Here is a 22,408-nt window from a genome sequence, read left to right on the forward strand (position 1 = left end):
GCTAGATACATTGCAGTTTTATGCTATACAGGCTAAACTCTTAAGGATGCTTTGGGCAAAAAAATTGAACGAAAAATTGAAAGATTCCTTGACAACTTTCCAAGCCATTAATATCAATAAAAGAAAATAAAATTGAATTTTACCTTGTTATAGGGAGAAAAAAAGACTGTTCTTTCCTCAGGAGATCTTTGGGTTGCTCTATGTCCATTTGCCAGATAGACTACTACATCCGATCGCAGTGTTGGATTAAAGGGGTATGAACTAGGAATCACTTGATATATTTTGGTCCAAATAAAAAACAAGCAACTGGTCTTAAAATATTGAATAAGTAGAAAGCAGCAGCAATTCTGAATTTCCATTGTTTTATTTATTGTTATTGAAACATGGGGTGCAGTGGTGGGGGCAGGTAAAACATATCTATATAGAAACAAACTATTTGTAGGGTATTTGAGGGGGATAATAATGGCACAGGTTCTGCCGCACAGGGGCTGAATGCATTTCCCATATAATTAGAGGCAGCGCAGTACCTGCTTTGAGTGGTTGGGAGCAGGTGGTATTTACATTAATTGTAAATGATATTAGAATTTGTCTTCTGAAAGTTTTACACAGGGAAGTCTGTAAAATTATCCTGACATCTAAATTACATGCTGTCTTCTTTCTTGCCATAGAGAGGGTTGGCGAATGAGCAGATGTCTGACTCCTTGTTAAATTGCTGGAAAATAAAACAGAATAAAGTCTGAGAATTTGGGAATAGTTTTTTTTTCTGCATAGTGTACAGTATGCAAGTAAATAAGAACTCTGTGACATTTTCACCTCAATTCCAAGCTCATCGTATGAAGCCATTAGAAGGAAGCAATGTCATTTATTTAGGTCTGTTATCAGGATCCCGCTGAACCATGGTGGAACAGCTGAATTTGTTCTATGTCCGTGCATGAAACTAAGCCAGAGAACTGCCCTAAGTTTGTACCAGGTCTAGTAACCGATAGCAACCAATCAACCTCTAGCATTTACTGGCACCTGACTACAAGCAAACATCTAAATATTTGCTATAGACATTAGACCCCCCTTTATATGTCCTAATAAAATTAAATTTTCGTCTTAAAAACGACTTTTCTGCTGCCTGGACATTGATTATTCTCACACTTACGTTAATGAGTCAGTAATTACCTATAACCCACTGACTGCCTAATACATATATTGCCATTTGGGCTCTTCATTTTTCTACTGTATTTTTATTTCCGCTTTTCCATATTGGCAAAATATATGCACACCGTATTTTTCATTCTCTACACTCACCCATATCAATATATTTAGGAAATTAAGACATTCTGTAGATGAAGCTACAAAGAAATGCCCTCCCCTTTAAACAAACGGGATTGTTTGCCCATATATGGCAATATACTTCAAGCTGGCCAACTACGTCAGTCATCCCTGGTCTGGCCAGTCCTGCACTCACTTTCATCTGATTCATTAAGAATTCTATTTTATTAAATATGATGTACAGGTATGGGATCCGTTATCCGGAAACCCATTATCCAGAAAGATCCGAATTAGGGAAAGGCCATCTCCCATAGACTCCATTAAAAGAAAACAATTCCAATTTTGAAAAATGATTTCCTTTTTCTCTGTAATAATAAAACAGTACCTGTACTTGATCCCAACTAAGATATAATTACCCCTTATTGGGGCAGAACAGCCCTATTGGGTTTATTTAATGGTTAAATGATTCCCTTTTCTCTGTAATAATAAAACAGTACCTGTACTTGATCCCAACTAAGATATAATTACCCCTTATTGGGGGCAGAACAGCCCTATTGGGTTTATTTCATGGTTAAATGATTCCCTTTTCTCTGTAATAATAAAACAGTACCTGTACTTGATCCCAACTAAGATATAATTAATCCTTATTGGAGGCAGAACAATCCTATTGGGTTTAAATGATGTTTAAATTATTTTTTAGTAGACTTAAGGTATGGAGATCCAAATTATTGAAAGATCCCTTATCTGGAAAGCCCTGGGTCCCGAGCATTCTGGATAACAGGTCCCATACCTGTATAATGAAATAGGAGAATTTTTAATGAATTCTTGTTATAGTTTATAAAGGAATACTGGCCAGCTTCATGTTGTAGCTCCCATTATCCTCAGCTTCATTTAGGTGATCCCTGTAGTGTCCAATATATGGGCAACTGACAATTTAGCAGTTTTAACCTTGCAATAACCTAAACAATAACTTATTAGTGGATACGGCAATGCTTTTTTTGTATCTATCTGTAGACTAAATGTGGGATCCCATTGATAGGGGTCTTGAACTTTAAAAAAAACTGTCCTGTTGTTTTGTGGTATGTGTGGATCTTGACCCAGCTTGCATGTAGTTATATATAAATAAATATAAATGGGAAAATCTAAAGCAAACAACATGGAAGCTGTTTTGCAATGACTTTATTTGGACACAGTCTGTGAAAATGTGCAGCATGTTTTGCTATAAATGTCCCTGGGGCAATAAGAAGTGCTACATATGACAATACAATAACAAAGAGCTGAAGAGAAAAGAAACTAAATAAAACCAAGCAAACATTCAGCAGTCAGAATAATTTTCAGTGAATTGTCTGCAAAAACAAATTCCTGCTATTTGGTGTCTCCAGTTGCAGATTACAGACCAGTCTGGGATTTTTTTCAAATTAAATAATGCTCCCCCTGAGATGAGGAGGGTCGAAAGACTTTGAAAACAGGAAAATTATAAAACACTTTCTACAGAGATATACTTTATGCCCTAGACCAGTGCTGTCCAAATGGCTGCCCCCCCCCCCCCCCACCTGTCTGGCTGCTGTGACTGCTTAGCTTTGTGTAACATTTTAATGGTATCAGCACTGAGATTTACTGACCCCCTGCATGGTTCACACCTCAGATTCAGGCTGTAAACCCCCGCATTGTCTACATCTGTAATCCCCTATATTGTTTGCATCTTTAAGCTCCTGTATTGTAAGCCTCCACATTGGTTACCTGTTCAGAAAGACTGTAGGAGCAGTGCCAGCATTATACCACTGTATGTATTGCCTGCCCTATGCTGCCTGTGTGTGCCATACTCTGCCTGCCCTATCCTGCCTGTGTGTGCCATATTTTGGTTGCCCTATGCTGCCTGTGTGTGCCATACTCTGCCTGCCCTACCTTGCCTGTGTGTCCTATACTTTGCCTGCCCAATGCTGCATGTGTGTGCCATACTCTGCCTGCGCTGCCTTGCCCGTGTGTACCATACACTGCCTGCCCTATGCTGCATGTGTGTGCCATACTCTGCCTGCCCTACCTTGCCTGTGTGTCCTATACTCTGCCTGCCCTATGCTGCCTGTGTGTAGCATACTCTGCCTGCCCTATGCTGCCTATGAGACTCAAGCCGGACTTGGATTTCTTATTATTGAGTGCTATTCTGATAGCAGTAAAGTGTGAGTGAAGTTTATCAGAGCACAGGTCACATAGCTGTGGCACCCTGGGAAATGAAGAATATGGCTAGCCCCATGGGAATTTTCAAAATGAAAAACTCTGCTTGCATTTTTGAAAAACAGATTTCAATGCAGGATTCTGCTGGAGAAGCTCTATTAGCTGATATGTTTTGGAAAAAAAAAACCCATGACAGTATTCCCTTAATGTTTAAAAGCTTGAGGACTGTCTCCTGTGCACTGCTTCAGGACAGCATATAGAAGTAGGCATTGATATCTGAAGATGAAAAACTCTCCTGCCCGGCACAATACCAAATATCCCCCATATGTAATAAAAGGCACAAACTTTGCCCAGGAGCAATAACCCTATAACAACAGGTGAATAGACAGATTGGAAATAAGACTTTTATTTAATAAACAGAGTGCAACGTAGTTCATAAAACCCTTTTCTCTTACTCCTACAATTTGTGCGGCTGTTGGATTATTCAAATGTAACCATGTAGATTACACCAGAGAAGCAAATAACTGAAAAGTCTAGACCAACTTAAATAGTAATCAAACCTATCATTATTTTATTTAGAGTTGATTGTTGTAATTTTCTTAACCACTTCCAATAAAAGAAGACCCGCTGTGAATATGTCTGTAGATGTTCAATGGCTTTTGTATTTTCAGTTTTGTTGCACTTTTGATGCATAATAAATGGAAAAAAAACACTTATTACTTATTTTTGTTTATGTTATTAGGACATTGTCAACAGGCTTGTTGCTATGGTTACTAAAATGCTCTTTAAGGCATCAGCAGCAGATGTTGCTATGTTAACTAATGTGGCCATTATGACATCACAAACAGCTGTTGCTACGGTAACTTATATGGACATTATGACATCACCAAGAGAGCTGGGATAATACTGTGTGTAGTAGATCCCAGCTCAGTTTGTCTTTAGACATTCATAATGATACACCTAATTTTGTTTGTCTATATATATTTTCAAACACATTTTACTTTGTTATTCAATCAATATTTTCTAAAAGATGAAGAATTAAACTCAGACATTTGTAGACCAAAGAAAACCAAACTCAATAAAATTCGTGGAGTAGGTTATTCTTCTATAAAGAGAAATGTGAGTATATAAAAAGTAATAAATGACTTTAACTGTATTCCAAAGATAGACTGGCACAGATGAGCAATAGATTTATGACAGAAATTCACTGATACACAAAAAAGGTATAAAGACAGGGGAAACAAACAGTCAGAGGTCCAGTGGGAAATAAAGTATTAGCGTTTTTGTAGGTAAAACTGCCTTTTAAAATGGCCGTTGCACATGCGGGGGGTGAGGGGTGTGCGTGGATAGAAGCAGTTAGAAAACTGGAGCCAAAGAGGCAGTTAGATGTTCATATGTTGCTTTTAGCCTTAACAGGCCTGTGTAGGCTTTACATTATATTATACATTATGGGGTATATTTATCTTGCTGTGTAAAAAGTGGAGTGAAGCATTACTGGTGATGTTTCCCAGGGCACCCAATCAGCAATTAGATTTCAACAGTTAGAAAATCAAAGCAAAGCATCTGATTGGCTGCAATGAGCAACATCACTGGTGATGTTTTACTCCACTTTTTACACAGCATGATAAATATACCCCTAAATATACTTTTCATATGTATTTTATTTGTAATAAACTCTTCCTCCTTTTTCATGCTTGTATAGAAGCAGAACGGTGAGACCTGTGTGAAACCCTCCTGTGCAGCAGTGATGGGTCCCAGGTGCCCCTATTTCTTCATTATTGTGATGAGCATTGGAATCTTCATGCGCCCTTGTGATTCTGCGCCAGGTAAATATAGCATTCTAATGTATTTTCCTCTGGTGGGAACTGCCCCCCTATGTGTTTGAAGCCATATAATCTCTAACTCTGTTACCCCTTGCCCCCTCTGTTAGCTTTTATTGGTCAGTCAGATTGTAACCTACACGGCTGCTCATAGCTGACCTGCTTGCTTGTGACTATGGGTAATGTTGAGAGATTGTAACTGTAACGGTAAAATTCTTTACTTTCTTCCAGTTAAGAAGATAAGAGATTTCGATGTTTTACACCACCGCCTGACTCTGAGGCCAAATACCCGGAGTCTTATTCCCTGCAAGTTTGTTGCAGTGCGTCCAATAGACGCATCCAAAATGGTACTTGAATGGGGTAAAATTTCTGAAAATGATGGAAAATACACCCCTCTTATCCAAATGAATAGCGACGGAGTCAGAACTTTCCCAGATAACAGCCAGAAATATGAGCTTTTTGTACCGCTTGTAAGGAAAGGGAACTGCACCTTGGTTATCAAACCCACCGGTGCCACAGACAATGGAGCTTATGAAGTCTGGATGACACTAGACGGAGAGCTGTATGAATCATTTTCCCGAACCAGAATTATAGTTTCAGACCAAAGTTCAGGTGAGCTCTTCATGCATCCTTTGTATTGTTTTATACAGTTATTGTTTTATTCAACTGTTTTTTATTAAATCAGTTGTAGATATGACATTTCAAACATGTTTTTGGCGCAGACAATGATAGCCTTTGCTTATCTGTCTTTCTTTGTATACAGGTGGGTCACGGGCACTAGGGTCCCGTGCAAACGCTGTTCCAACAACTGGTAAGACTCCAACAGCCATAAAGAATACAGCTGCAAAGAACACTACAGAACCAACAAACAACAGCAATTTCTTTGTTTTACTACTTGAAAAACACGGGAAGGTGACAATAATCGTGGTGATATCGGTTCTATCATTTCTTATAATAACCTCAGTGATATCACTGGTTGTATGGTAAGTTTTCCAACACCCTTCTACCTTACTTAGAATTACAAATGTTTGATTTTGGTGTCCTATTAAGGAAGCTTCCAGCAACTGTTAAGTTTATCTTTTTTAATTTTTTTTTACAGTTGTCTATATTGCCTAACCGGAGACACAGAGACTTCTGTGGATGAAGAGAAACCAAAAGAGAGCACTCAAGAAGCAGCTCAAGAGTTAGTAACCTGTGCAAAATATTTTGTTCATTTCCTTAACACTTTTTTTTATTATATATTTTCATCTAAGAGGGTTAGAAACAGGGAAATGGGGGTGGGGATAGGCTTGGCACATATTATATGTCTAGCACATATAATAATAATTACAAAAGCATTAATTTATTACGAAATGTTGTTTGATGTCTGGTCTTTTTAGCAATATATAATAATATAATGATGATTACAATTTTCAGTAGAATTCAAGAAAGTTGTTAAGCTAATATTGGGTAAGCTGTTTGATAAAAGCCCCTCTTATTCCTTAGAGTATTAAAATGTATTGTTCTTATTTTGTTTGCAGGGAATCTAGTTACCAAGTTGAGGATGAGACCTCATCTTATTTATCCGGTGAGAAGGAAAAGGAAGTAGAAAAGGAAGTAGAAAAGGAAGTAGAATCAGATGAGAGCTCGAGTGAGGAAGAGTCTGATGAACCATCAGCTTCAGTTAAGAAGTCAGCATCACAGCAAGTGGACACTGAGAGTTCAGACACGTCAGATATAAGTGACTATTGAGACTTGAAATGTCAGCATTTGCTACTCAAGACTTAAGGAAGAAATCCTGTAATTGCTCCAAATGTGCCAAGTCCTGAATCACAGACCCCAAAATGGGAGGGTTTTGGGTGGATTGGGGGTGTGATCAGACTTCACTCAAGTTGGAGCGCCAAAAGAGCTGCTAAGAGCAGAAAAGCAGGAAAGAGAAGAAAAACTGGGGATTTATATTTTCTGTTATATTCCATATAATTATATTGTATTATATAAATCCTGATATTTTACAGAATAAATACAGTTAACAAGCTAAAAAGATTATGAAATGAGATTTATTTCAGCATTTATTATTGGTGGCTAATGTGTATGAATGACACACATGTTAGGGGGTAGGTGAGGGGCAGGAAGGGGAAACCTACGTGTACCCCCTGCTAAACACAGACAACACTCTATTTAAGGGGGAAGCTGCAGTGCTTTAGGACAGAGCATAGAGACCGGCAGCAATTCTGTAATAGGGGATTTATTCCCTATATTATGCCAACTGGTGGCTGCCTGCTTTTCTTATTTATTGGTATAGTTGGGAGCTGTACAAATGAGCACAAAACTCTTTAGGGAAACCAGTCAAAATGCAATTTATTAAGCATAAACCAAATAACTACACAAAGTTGTGCATGAAGAGCAAATAATCCTGCTGATAAACTAACAGCACCCTAGGTCCATAAACACAGAACCCTGCCAAATGCCTATGATTTCTGTACAGTATGTTTAGTTGCCTACAAACTAAATGCCCCCCATTCAACCTTCAGAGGCAGATTTACTACAATGTGAGATTAGAGCCCACTACACAAAAAATTAATTAACTTTCTATTTATTCCTTTTATTTTAAGAAACATATTTATCAAATGGTGAACTCTAACTTTCGCCCACCGATACATATCCTTCTAAAATGAAAGCGCTAATCTCACATTTCGATATATCTGCCCCATGTGGCTTATTCTCGGCCGGCGGATATCTACAGGCCGAAAACCTGCCCGAACTCTAAATTATGGGAAGGCCACCTCCCATAGGCTCCATTATAATGATTTCCTTTGTCTCTGTAATAATAAAACAGTACCTTGTAAAGAATCCTTATTGCAGACAAAAACAATCCTATTGGGTTAATAGTAATTTTATGGTTTACTTTTTATTTCTAAATTACACTGTTTACATAGCAAATAATTCAATACTCTACAACTTCAACGTTATTCTTGAACCAATAAATGTATTTTTTTAGTTGTAATATTGGTGTGTAGGCGCCATCTCAGTGCATTGTGCCTGAGTCTGAGCTTTCAGAAGGAGCCAGCGCTACACATTAGAACTGCTTTCAGATAACCCAGCGCACCCCGTATGGCCCCCAACCTGTCTGGTTGCTGTGACGGCTTAGCTTTGTGTAAGATTTAATGGGTATCAATACTGAGATTACCTGCCCCCCTGCATTGTTCCCACGTCAGATTTAGGCTGTAATCCATATGTATTGTTTAAAGATGTAATCCCTTGTATTGTTCATACCTTTTAGTCCCTGTATTGTTCACCCCTGCATTTTCACACCTGAGGCTCAGACTGTAAGCACCCACATTGTTCACCTGTTAACACCTGAGACTGTAGGAGCAGTGCCAGCATTGTGTCACTGTATGTACTGCCTGCTCTATGCTGCCTGTGTGCCATACTCTGCCTTTATATATAAATGCAGTGAGCAATAACATTTTGGGTTTTTGCTGTGCTATCACCATTAATGTGGGTATGGTCTTAAAAGCTCTTGTGATAACATCGTTGTGGTTTGAAGTGGGTGCAGGTAAAAAAGGTGAATGGTCAAAATTGTCTTCCATTATTGACCCTTCACCATGTAGGTCAGAAAAATTCCAGCCCTCAATTCCACAGAAGTTGGACAGCACTGCCCTAGACCCAAAGCTAGAATATAATTACATAGCCACAGGGAAGTAACCTAAAATATGGCAGACATATTTTCCACTCTGCATATTTTTATATGGAAATAAGGATCTTAGGGGTTGTTCCTAGAAACCAAACGAAAAGAATAACCAGGATCTTCCTGGAGGAATGTTTCTTATTTGAAAATAAGGATTGGTGTATAGAAAGGCCTATGATTAAGTGCGCACATGCACGAAACGCGTCAGGCGCTTTGTTTTTATATGGAATAATAAAGACCGGCTTTTAGCAGACTTCTCTTTCCGGTGCGCTTGGAGTTCCTTCGGTTTTCGTATAGAAAGACAGTGATATAAAACAAGAAGCCTGGTGGTTACTCACTAATGAACTTAGGACAATTTGGACAACCCCTTTTTCACTGTTTTATGATTTAAGAAACACCATCATGAGCGAGGGGTGGAGCCCTTATGTCTGAAAAGGTTTATAAAACCTTCCCAAAGGTGTTTTGATTTGGGAGAAAAAACTATTTTCTGCTGAGAGGATACACTGGGTGCACCAAGGTGCCGGGGTGACCACAATCCATAGCACAAGGTACACACTAGCTTGAAGGTATCCTTTCACTTTGAAGGACTCATTGCTCCATTCAAGAGCACAATTATCTTGGGACAAAATGTGGGTTGCTTGTCTATGCAACAAACAACAGAAATCTCCAGATATCCCAGCACGTACGTTCCTACGTACTTACTACCTGTTATTAGTAAGTTGAATAGGAGATAAAGATGAAGTAAACACGATTTATGTAATCTCAGTCTGACACATATTTTTCACAGATGTTGAACGTTACCTCTTGGGATGTTTTCCAAGGATAGACACTGACTTGGACTTTTGAGCAAACAGGATCATTAATCTGAAGATAAAAAAAATAAAGTTCAAATGTTAAACATACATTATAGAGCATTTTCATGAGAGATTAACATAATAACCTGAAAAACGATTACAGGTAAGGGATCCGCTATCCAGAAAGTTCTGAATTATGGGAAGGCCATCTCCCATAGACTACATTATAAGCAAATATTTCTAATTTTTATAAATTATTTCCTTTTTCTCTGTAATAATAAAACAGTACCTTGTACTTGATCCCAACTAAGATATAATTACCCTTTATTGGGGGCAGAACAGCCCTATTGGGTTTATTTAATGGTTAAATGATTCCCTTTTTTCTGTAATAATAAAACAGTACCTGTACTTGATCCCAACTAAGATAGAATTAATCCTTATTGGGGGCAGAACAGCCCTATTGGGTTTATTTAATGGTTAAATGATTCCCTTTTCTCTGTAATAATAAAACAGTACCTGTACTTGATCCCAACTAAGATATAATTACCCCTTATTGGGGGCAGAACAGCCCTATTGGGTTTATTAATTATTTAAAAGATTTTTTATCAGACTTAAGATATGGAGATCCAAATTATGAAAAGATCCCTTATCTGGAAAACCCCAGGTCCCGAGCATTCTGGATAATACGTCCTATACCTGTATTTTAGATAATGTTGTAGAAAGTGGGATACTAGCATGATCATGTGTACATTAACCACCAACTGCGCTTGTTGTACACCAGAAGTTGTGGCTCCTTAATGTATATCCTTATACCAGAACCTGGGGTGTGCTCCTCAAGACATGTTTGAAATCTACAGGTATGGGACCTGTTATTCAAAATACACAGGATCTGGGGTTTTCTGGATAAGGGATCTTTCCGTAGTTTGGATCTCCAAACCTTAAGTCTAAAAAATCATTTCAACATGAAATAAACCCAATAGTATTGTTTTGCATCCAATAAGGATTAATTATATCTTATTTGGGATCAAGTACAAGGTACTGTTTTATTATTACAGAGAAAAGGGAATCATTTAACCATTAAATAAACCCAATAGGGCTGTTCTGCCCCCAATAAGGGGTAATTATATCTTAGTTGGGATCAAGTACAGGTACTGTTTTATTATTACAGAGAAAAAGGAATCATTTAACCATTAAATAAACCCAATAGGGCTGTTCTGCCCCCAATAAGGGGTAATTATATCTTAGTTGGGATCAAGTACAGGTACTGTTTTATTATTACAGAGAAAAGGGAATCATTTAACCATTAAATAAACCCAATAGGGCTGTTCTGCCCCCAATAAGGGGTAATTATATCTTAGTTGGGATCAAGTACAGGTACTGTTTTATTATTACAGAGAAAAGGGAATCATTTAACCATTAAATAAACCCAATAGGACTGTTCTGCTGAATAAGGATTAATTATATCTTAGTTGGGATCAAGTACAGGTACTGTTTTATTATTACAGAGAAAAGGGAATCATTTAACCATTAAATAAACCCAATAGGGCTGTTCTGCCCCAATAAGGGGTAATTATATCTTAGTTGGGATCAAGTACAAGGTACTGTTTTATTATTACAGAGAAAAGGGAATCATTTAACCATTAAATAAACCCAATAGGGCTGTTCTGCCCCCAATAAGGATTATTTATATCTTATTTGGGATCAAGTACAGGTACTGTTTTATTATTACAAGGAAAAGGGAGTTTGTGAAATAAACCCCTTATTTTTCACTATACAGGGCTAATTTATTACAAATCATGATTGTGTTTAATTTAGTGATTCGAGAAAATCACATGGGAAAAAAACACAATATTGCAGTATTTTCAAGTTTTCCAAACACTAATTTTGAAGATTTATCTTCAAAAACTAATATGAAAGACTGGATGGGAGAAATGTTTTTTTAACATTCTCACTATTTTGAAATTCAAGTTTTTTCAATTTTTAAAAATCGAATGGAACAATGTGATTTTTGAGACAAACTTAAATATTGTGTGTTTGGATTTTAAAAGACTTGAAAAAATATGAATAAGAACATTAGTAACTGGCCTTCTTATATCTGAATCACTGTTTTAATGGGCAGTTATTTCTAATACGGAATCTAGGCAAAGGGAGACCCATGCTGTATAAGAATTTACAGGCTTATTTATGAAAATATGTATTTGTGAATGTTTAATACTTTTTCCTATTTTGATTAACCTTGAATTTAAAAAAAAGTGAATGTTGCCTTATTTATTAAAAAAAATCTAAATAATGAAAATGTGATTAAAACACTGAACAGTTAAAATGTCGACTAGGGCAGCTTCTATTGACTTCTACATGTCCCCACAAGCTGAAGTTTTCCATTCCTCTTTCTAGAGTTGTTTTCACTTAATATAGAAAATTCATGATTTTTAACACAAAAAAATCTGCACCTCATTGTCCATCAAAAACAAATTAAAGTTTTCATATAGAGAGACACATTGGTGAGAGGGGTATAATGAAGTGGGATTTCAGAAATGTTAAAGTTTCTATGAGATGAATTTAAGATCCCATTTTTGTTTACATGATAGTTCTACTGAAACGGGCACATTTACTAAGCAATTTAGATATATTTACGCATGGATTTTTGCCAGTACACTTGATTTTTCTGATATTGTTTCTCAGAAAATTCTAGTTCTTCAAAAATTTTCCTAGAAAAAATCATGTTTTTCAAAAATAAGTCCCATAATTCGTGATTTATTCATGTTTAGTTGACTTACAGAATCAACTCCTATGGAGGCTCAGAATAGTAGAGGAATAGAATAGTCAGTGACAGCCTTGACACATTTTCAAGGAGAAGTTAATTCCCTCATTGTTTTCTTTTTCACACATTTTCAAGGGGAAGTCAATCCCCTCATTGTTTTCTATTTCACCCAGTTTCAAGGGGAAGTTAATTCCCTCATTGTTTTCTGTTTCACACATTTTCAAGAGGAAGTTAATCCCATTATTGTTTTCTATTTCACCCAGTTTCAAGTGAAACTTTAACACATTATTGTTTTCCAAGAATGAGCGCCAATGCTCCTAAAATGGCTTCTGGAATAATTTTAACTAAATAATAAGTTTTAATGGCTTTGGCTCGAAAAATTTGGGATTTTATAATGTAAACTCAAAATTTTCATACGAACGATTGAAGCATTATTGTGACATTTGATAAATACAACAATGATCGAGTTTAATTCGAATTTATACCATGTCAAGTTTATACGACTTTCAAGGTCAGAAAAAAAATGAATTTTAGTAAATCAGCCTCTAAGTATCTGCTTCTTCAATAAATTCAGATCCAAAAGGACCAACAACTTTGGACTTAACTGCCGTTAAACACGGAACTTCGTAACACTGTCTCTATAAGTCGTTCTAGAAATAAATAAACAAAAAATGAATACAAATGAGTTTTCATGGCGTAACTTTGAAACCCAGCTGGGATTTTTAAGAAGCGGTTATATCCAGGGTTGAAAAATGCAATGCTCAATTATTGAACATATGTGAACCCTCTCCCCGTACTGCAGTAACCTCTGCCTGTGTACGTAACAAGATTTGTCAATGCCTCCGAGACAAAACCCGTCAGAAGACACAAATATAACTTGTACGAGAGCTATTTACTAGGTTGAACTTTCCAGCTGATGGCCTGTGGGTTGTATGTGGCTCACAAGGGACTTTGCTTGGAATGTAGCCTTTAATTTGATATTATCACTTTTATAGGGTATGGCCATGGGAACTCAATTTAGTAACAATAATTCAGTGGAATGTATAGCTTTCACCTAAAGCAGATCTGCCTTCAGATGTGACTAAAACAAATACAGAACCGAGGGTTTGTTTTGCAGTTACCCAGGGACTTGCCTCGTGCACATAGACTGTAAATACGTTTTATACCTGTTTCCAGCTAACCTGTCGTGAGTCCGAAATAGAGTAGTAAATCTGTCTGAAAGGCAACACTGGTTTTTACATAGGACCAATAAATACGACCACAGAATATAGAAAGCGTTTGAGATTAGAAAATACACCTGACCATCTTATGTTGCCTTTTGCTCATTAAAGGGACACTATCATTAAAAAAATATTTTGCCTGACAACAATGTATAATATTTTGTCAAATAATAATTTAGAAAAAAATGACACATTAAAAAAAATGTATTTGCCCTGTATAGATTTGTGTAAAGTGAAGCCATTAACAAGTGGAATATTATAAATCTTTGTGGCACAACTCAGACCAAATACAGAATGATAGACCTTTTCTACCTTTAGTCAGTTATCTACCCATGTACACAAGAATTTTTCAAGACTAATAGATGTTAGGTTAGTCACCATTTATTTATGTGACCTTGTACCAAATGGCTTTACTTAATGAAAGAATGGCATATCTACTGCAACATCATTGCCTAATGTCCCACTCACTTTATCACTAGAAGAACTTACATTTTTTTGATAGTTTTGATTCTGTCTGGCTGATGACACATGGGGCTGATTCTCAGCCTGTGGAATAAAGCAGGCTGCACTGGAACCATTGAATCAGTCAAGGTGCAGGCACACATGGTGACTATTGGCTCTGAGATGCAAACTCTTGTGATTCTTCATCAATATCTGCCATCAATATGTGCCTGCACCCCGGCTGGTTAAATTATTCTGGGTGCAGGCAAGGAAGATGGCTGATGCCAACATAGGGGCTGTTGAGTTAAATCATATATGTGGATTGTAGAATAATCTGTGGATGTAGTGTATTCTATCTAGTGATGGAACCTTAGTTATCATAGCAGGCAACAGAAGCATGTAGGTGGACCACAAAATGAATGTGCTGATGCCAGAGAGGAATACAGTTTGCATAATTATGGCTTGGGTATATAATGGAGAAACAGAGAGGGAGGAAATGGTTAGACCTGTATTGTTTTATTAGAAGTCACCAACAACTGTATTGTTCTTTACCAGCTGCTGTGACTTTTCTCTTGGAAAAGCCATGAACTCATTTGTAATCATTTGATATTGTAGCCCATGCTCCCCTGGGGACATCCTTTCATTTATTCATTACTTTCATTATTTACTTCTCTACCTAGTAGCAATATTGTATCTGAATTCTAGCACACTATTGTACACACTGCATAGATATATGTATAATATACAGTAGTTATAGCTGGATTTATACTAAGCCTTTGTATACTCTGCCTGCTACCACAAAATATTTCCTGCGTACATAGATACAAATGGCAATAAATATGACTTGGGCAAAGGATAACAGAAATGTGGCTTTAGGGTAAAGTACACACTCCTTTACCATAAGGAAGCCAATGAATGTTTTTAAAATGTGATATTTCTGGGGTAACTCTTCAGGGGGATATTTCTGGGGTAACTCTTCATACCCCTTTGGAGATAAGGAAAGCTAAGACAGGCTAAGCTATGCTATACTGATTTGTGACTACTAACATGCTGTGTAAGGTTAATAGTAAAAGTAAAAGCACTTAAGTCAATTAACTTAAATCATATTTTGTCAATGGCAAATAAAATTCAGACAAACACAATGAGGGAAAATAAATAATATTTGGGCAAAACCTTTCATTTACCTCTTTCTGTGATGTGATGTTCCCTCCATAAACTGGGTTTGAGAAGCCACTGCCAATATTTTCTTTTTGTTTTCTGGAACAGACATTATATATACTTTTATTAATTAAAAACGGGGGAAAGCAGACAATGGCATTCAAGTTTGTATAGTCTGAAACAAGGGTTAAATGAGTTTACTCTATTAGTATTATGGATGCACCGAATCCCGGATTCGGGACAAATCCAGCCTTTTTTTGAAGGATTCAATCCACGGTCCTGGCCGAACCAAATCTGAATTACGTAGGGGGAGGAAAACTTTTCGCCGCTCGCGGCACGCGCGGCAATTTTTAACCCTTCCCGGTTCTAATGAGCATATGCTAATTAGGATTTGGTTCGGGATCCAGCAGAATCCAACGGGGTGCATTCGGGGGTTCAACTGAACCCAAAACAGTGGGTTTGGTGCGTCCCTAATTTTAATTGACTGCGAAAAAGGCCTTAGTGAGCCATAGTGAGCATCCCAGCAAACTACTCCATGACCAACTTACACTGTTTTCTCTTCTTACCCAGCAGACAATGAACCTGCAAATGAATATCAAATGCTTTCACATCTACTGTGAAAACTGTTTCATACTCAAAGTATCTGAGCTTTAATCCATGTAAAATGAAATCATATCAATTTTTTTTCCTATCCTTTGCTAGAAGGAACATATATCCATGATTCTGTAATTAATATTAATCACAGGGATTCTGAAAATAAATGTTCCTGCTAATGTTAATCCTGGAACAACTCAAGCATTTCATAATTGATTCTTGTGAGAAACACTTTAATTAATGATGGTTTGTATCATATTTCAGCTTCTGTAGGGGCTGTGCTCCCAGGTTTATTGTTTATAATAGATTATACTAGCAACCAAAGCTTTTTGCAAATAGATCATTGAAAGATGTGCTTACTTCTAGGGGCTTCTCAGGATCAATCCAATAAACTAAATTCCCAAATGGCACTCGCACAGCAATGAGATGTTCAAAATGTCTTGAAATTTTATTGAGATCCCAGCAAAGGTTTAGGGAACAATCCCTTTCTTTAAGTGCTCTTGGTATATTGAATTGATAGTCTTCTATAGGACTACCAAATAGAGCGCCACTTACACAAAGAATTAGAGCAACTCACAGCTATGGAACAAAAGGACTTATGTACTTCTTCTCGTGAAACCATTGCTAATGTTGCAAAACTATATTAGAGCATCTGGAGGCTTCCTGCTAAGGATATCTTTATTACAGTATCCTAGCTAGGCAGGTGTATATATATATATAGTTAAACTGACAGCAAATCTGTCCATTTGACCCAATGGGCAAACATTGGGTCTTGGTTACTTGGTAGCAAGCTCTTGGTTACTTGGTAGCAATCTTGTACAATCTGTACATGCACCTAAGGGTGGTCATAGAGCTGGCAGCTCCTGTCCATTCCTTTTTAGTGATGGCACCTCTGGTAGCAGGGAAACAGAAATTGCCTTTCTTTCTTGTCCTGTTGTTTTCCTCTCCGTAAATAAAAATTGCAACGCAACTTCATAATGACTGGAGGAGAGTAGGAGAGCTACTTCAGTCAGTATAGAATCAGCCAATAATGGTATTATTGAGATTGCAAGAGATTACACAAAGACATTTGCTTTTTATATTTCAAAAATCTTATATTACCACCCACATCATTAGCACCAGATGGTGGGATGCAGTGACATGATGCACTGGGGCTGAGGACCACGCTGAGGCAGGCAGGTAATAGCCAGGGGGGAGGAAACCCACTTAGACTGGCCCCCCAACAGTCTGAGGGACCATGAACTGAACCCCTGTTTAAAAAGTTTTAGGACCCCTGCATTAAATTCATAATTGACTATTTTTTAAAAAAAATTGCATAAACCAAAATTCGAAAAAAATCAAATTGAAAAAATTGCATTTTGCCTAGGATAACTCCCATTGACTTTGACATGTACTTTCAAGCTTTAAGATGATGAGTTTTCAAATATTTGGCACTTAATAAATACCAAACATTGGAGTTTTGAAAAACCATAATTTGAATTTGGGAGTTCTTGTGCCAACAAATTTGAATTATGGAAATTTGAATGTTGCTAAATTAGCCCCTTTGTGTTAAATGCTTCAGGCTAATGAAGTGTCTGCGGTATAAAGCTAACAATCTGTCTAGGAGCCATGGGCAAAGAGAAAACCTAACTAAAACTGGCCATACACGGGCAGATCTTCACCCGATATCCCCACCTACGGGTGGGCGATATCGGGTAGCAAGTATCTTTAAAAAAGAAATGGGGCCAGCCATGGGTCCCCGATGCGGTCCCCGATCCGACTGGATCTTTTAACCTGGCCGATCGATATCTGGCCATTTCAGGCCAGATATCGGTCGGCCAGCCCACTCGTTTTTGCCCCTACACGGGCAGATAAGCTGCCGAGTCGGTCCAAGGGACCGATATCGGCAGCTTCTATCGGCCCGTGTATGGGGGCCTTAAGGCACAGTAAGAAGCAGTTGACCATGGACCTCATAGTCTTATGTCTTAAGAATCAAACCCACTTATATTCCATAAATCCTGTATAATCTAATATAAATACATCTGTGTATTAACATTTCTGCATATTGCAAATGTCAGTGTTATAATGAGGTTAGGCTGGTCCATCAGCAATGATTTTACAGGAGAAAATTGTCTCACCTCTTACAAAAGCAGCACAAGAAGGCGACAAGTAGCTCAGCGAATAAACATGTTAGTCCAATGCCCATACCAATCCATACACCTGTAAAAACAGAACATTTGTATAAAAAACATATTCAGCTTATAGCGGCTCAGTGCATTATACTGTATATGTGTGCAATCCCTTCCTTACCACTGTCATTATCCTCTGTTGTTTTAGGAGGCACTTTTATTGCACTAAGGTGGCAACGGTTTCCTTTCCACTGTTTTGGACACCTGAATGGTAGAAAACGCAATTTAATAAAATGCAGAACGGTGACATCACATGGTCTGAATTCCATGCAATGTAAATAACTTTCAGAAGAAAGAAATATGCAGTGGATATCAGTGGATAGTATGTGCAGATATACCAGACTGGATACAAAGTGATCCAGGGGCATCTTGGCTGCCACCTGATACACCTGGCCTCTCCACCTACAGCCCCCATTCCACTCCTGCCCCCACCCTAGTGCATGATCCCTGTTCCACACCTTTGGACAATATGAGAGGACTTTGGGTGATGATTCTATGTATTGTAATGGAGCAGGTATGTTAGGTTCAAGGTGCAAATTACTGACAGTAGAAGATGGTCCTGCTACTGTAGGAGACCAGGGGAGAAGTATTGCATTCATTTCAATAAGTAGTGTGCAGATTACATGGGGATTGATAACTGTATACTCTTCAAACTCCTTTACGTTGCAATTGTATGTATAGATATGTGAGGGACATGAATGTGGCCATACACAGCCATTAAAAAATCATCCTTTTAAAAATATCCACATGACTATGTCTTTGAATGCTGTTACAATTGAAGTATATGGAACTCTCAATTCTGTGTCATGTGTTTGACGACTTTGCTCCAATCCTCTACCTCCAATACCCAATTTAATCTTAAAAATATTGCCCACCAGAAAAATGTCAACTAAGACTATGAATAGAGACCAAAACTAATGGCTAGAAAAGCTTAGAATGGATGTAAAAGAAGGGGAAGATAATTAACTAGACCTTAATTTTGACCCAGTTAAGCTAACTGTTCCCTTATGCTTACTCATATACCCATTAACACAGGTATAATAAGGCTCTATGTTGTTATATATACTACACAGTTATGCTAATAATGCAAGTCCATTTCACCCACTTACTGAAGCATCACATATTTACAGCGGGTGTTAATGATAGCCATTAAGACCAGTTACATCCTCTGGAAGTCTAGGTAGCCAGACCAACAAAGCACCTAGCTGGGGAGAAATGGGTCAACATAATATAGATGGATAGTTTTAGTTATGGCTTGCAGCCACAAACAGACAGAACAGCTATTTTGGATTCATTCTGCTCTACTGATTGTATCAGAATTTGGGACATTTTAAATAAGGGCAGTAAAGGGGTACAACAAAGAAAGCCTTCACATTGGCTAGGTAAGAAGTAGCCCTTTTTGTCCTCGAAATGCCTGCTTTCAGTGCGTTGGAAAAGGGCTGGTGGGTAGAATATTTAGATGATATATATATTCCTTACAACTGAAGGACACATTGGTACAAAACTCCTGTTTGATTGCAACAGCTTTTTGCCGTCTCAGTTCAATGCCAGTAAAGGCTGATTTTAGGTTTCAATGTACTTTGATTTTTTTCCCTTGTATTAGAAGGATATTTATCAGCTGGCTGTGACTGTGCTTTAGAAGAGCCCGCGCTATCTAATTAGTGCACTGATGTTGGCCAGGAATACAATATCCAATGGTGTTTTTAATCAGAACGGCACTATGGGAAGTGTACTTTTTATTAATGCAGCCACATAGTGGAAAGTGTTGAAGGTATCGTTGGTAGCTATGAAGTGCTCATGCTCAAGGAAACACAGCAGGCTTTCTCTTAGACGAGGCTTTGAAGTGTTACAGAATGGCCAAGAGGTATTTTGCCTTGTTTCTTCTTTCTTTTCCTTACCTTTCAAAACTAAGTAGTAGAGTTTGACATAATTCAGAAAAAAAACCTCAGAATATTTTGGCACCACCTGAAATACTTATTTCTATATATAAAGCTTTCATTTATAATGCCCGCTACATTATTAACTTATAGATAATGGACACACAAAATAAGTGTGTTACAAATACAAAACTGCAAGCAATCACACAAAGGAGTGCCTCTGGCAAATAAAGGCAGCCATTGCCTTAGTGAACTGTTTGCTCATTTGGCCATGTGACCAGCGAGTAGACCAGGCATGACTTTGTGAAATTTAAATGGCTGTTCATTTCCATGGATTCTCTTTATTTTTCCCAAAAAACAAAACAAACATATACTGCCATAAAACACATACATAAATCTCAGAAAAAAAAAATGAAACATAAAAAAAAAATGTGAACTTTTCTTAGAAAACCTTAGTAAATGGGCATCATAGAGTCATAGGGGCTGATTTACTAAGACACGATTTCGAATCCGAATTGGAAAAATTCCGATTGGAAACGAACATTTTGCGACTTTTTCGGTAATTTTGCGATTTTTTCGTATTTTTTGTGATTTTTTCGGTGTCTTTACGATTTTTGCGTAAAAACGCGAGTTTTTCGCAGCCATTACGAAAGTTGCGCAAAGTCGCGATTTTTTCGTAGCGTTAACACTTGCGCGCAAAGTCGCGCCTTTTTCGTAGCGTTAAAACTTAAAAGGCGCGAAACATTTCGCGCAAGTTTTAACGATACGAAAAAATCGCGACTTTGCGCAACTTTCGTAATGGCTACGAAAAACTCTCGTTTTTACGCAAAAATCGTAAAGACGCCGAAAAAATTGCAAAAGATATGAAAAAATCGCAAAAGATACGAAAAAATCGCAAAAGATACGAAAAAACCGCAAAAGATACGAAAAAAAATCGCAAAATTACCGATCATTACGAAAAAAACGCAATCGGACGCATTCGGCCCGTTCGTGGGTTAGTAAATGTGCCCCATAGTGTCTCAATGAACCCCGCAGGACAAACGGACCATGTTTAAACCTTAAAACATGATGTACTTTGCACAATATTACAGACTCTGTCCCCTGGCATAAATGATTAATGCAACTGTAAATATCTATATCTGTTGGTATATATGGTTTATGTATGTGAGTGTATAGATAGGTCAGTATGGGTCTGTATGTGAGTGTATAGATAGGTCAGTATGGGTCTGTATGTGAGTGGATAGATAGGTCAGTATGGGTCTGTATGTGAGTGGATAGATAGGTCAGCATGGGTCTGTATGGTGGATAGATAGGTCAGTGTGGGTCTGTATGTGAGTGGATAGATAGGTCAGTAGTGGGTCTGTATGGGGGATAGAAGGTCAGTATGGTCTGTATGTGAGTGATAGATAGGTCAGTATGGGTCTGTATGTGAGTGTATAGATAGGTCAGTATGGGTCTGTATGTGAGTGGATAGATAGGTCAGTATGGGTCTGTATGTGAGTGGATAGATAGGTCAGTATGGGTCTGTATGTGAGTGTATAGATATGTCAGTATGGGTCTGTATATGAGTGGATAGATAGGTCAGTATGGGTCTGTATGTGAGTGGATAGATAGGTCAGTATGGGTCTGTATGTGAGTGTATAGATAGGTCAGTATGGGTCTGTATGTGAGTGGATAGATAGGTCAGTATGGCTCTGTATGTGAGTGGATAGATAGGTCAGTATGGGTCTGTATGTGAGTGGATAGATAGGTCAGTGTGGGTCTGTATGTGAGTGGATAGATAGGTCAGTATGGGTCTGTATATGAGTGTATAGATAGGTCAGTATGGGTCTGTATGTGAGTGGATAGATAGGTCAGTATGGGTCTGTATGTGAGTGGATAGGTCAGTGTGGGTCTGTATGTGAGTGGATAGATAGGTCAGTATGGGTCTGTATGTGAGTGGATAGATAGGTCAGTATGGGTCTGCCCATATGCCCATAGCCCTATGAAACCAACCACTTCAACTGACTGATATGATCTAACATGAAAACAAAAATGGCCACACAAGAGTACTGCATATCCATGCGCCTGGTAAGGTCACCAAACCAAGTTTTGCCCCAAGTTGTGTGCCAAACTGGGCTTATTTGTTTGTTTAATCCCAGGGACAAAGACACAATCACATGGGGCCCTGTGCAAGGACTGATTATATCCTCACCTGGCGGGACTGAAAGACTTAAACCTTGTCAGGCATTTTCAGAATATTTATTAAAAAAAAAGAAAGCTTTTTTAGAAAATTTCAGCCATAGATTTTTGCTTATAAAAAAGAAGCCATACGAATATTTATGGCTGTTTTTAATAATAAAAAGTAATTAGCTAGTTCAGGTGACAGGCTTGGTGAATGATCTACCTAAAACGTAATTAGAGAAAGCTGCTCGTGCAATAATCCCTTCATACATATGCAAATGATCTGTCTTGCCATAAAGTCATTTAAATGAAT

The 22,408-nt window shown here is 37.8% G+C and overlaps 2 protein-coding genes across 2 annotated transcripts in view; one reads left to right on the top strand and one right to left on the bottom strand.

The window, feature by feature from the left end:
- Positions 1 to 322: 322 nt before the first annotated feature.
- The window catches only part of malrd1 (MAM and LDL receptor class A domain containing 1), a 229,223-nt gene continuing 207,137 nt past the window's right edge, over positions 323 to 22,408 (bottom strand). The window contains 5 exon segments of the mRNA NM_001310114.1: positions 323 to 712; positions 9,721 to 9,783; positions 15,320 to 15,392; positions 18,005 to 18,086; positions 18,177 to 18,259. Coding sequence (NP_001297043.1) covers positions 641 to 712; positions 9,721 to 9,783; positions 15,320 to 15,392; positions 18,005 to 18,086; positions 18,177 to 18,259 — 373 coding nt within the window. The 3' untranslated portion in view covers positions 323 to 640.
- Positions 5,210 to 7,135, top strand: LOC116411594. Its single transcript, XM_031904132.1, has 4 exons — positions 5,210 to 5,864; positions 6,016 to 6,235; positions 6,352 to 6,435; positions 6,773 to 7,135. The coding sequence occupies exons 1-4, from the start codon at positions 5,435 to 5,437 to the stop codon at positions 6,981 to 6,983; spliced, it is 945 nt and encodes a 314-aa protein (XP_031759992.1). The 5' UTR covers positions 5,210 to 5,434; the 3' UTR covers positions 6,984 to 7,135.

This window comes from Xenopus tropicalis, chromosome 6 (genome assembly GCF_000004195.4).
Source record: "Xenopus tropicalis strain Nigerian chromosome 6, UCB_Xtro_10.0, whole genome shotgun sequence".
In the NCBI taxonomy this organism is placed as follows: Eukaryota; Metazoa; Chordata; class Amphibia; order Anura; family Pipidae; genus Xenopus; species Xenopus tropicalis.

Bases quoted from the DNA above. Each gene is read 5' to 3' on its own strand.
- LOC116411594 (XM_031904132.1), top strand. From the start codon at position 5,435: ATGTTGAGAGATTGTAACTGTAACGGTAAAATTCTTTACTTTCTTCCA. The intron at 6,236-6,351 runs GTAAGTTTTCCA...TTTTTTTTACAG, and splicing joins GTGATATCACTGGTTGTATG to TTGTCTATATTGCCTAACCG. The intron at 6,436-6,772 runs GTTAGTAACCTG...TTTTGTTTGCAG, and splicing joins ACTCAAGAAGCAGCTCAAGA to GGAATCTAGTTACCAAGTTG.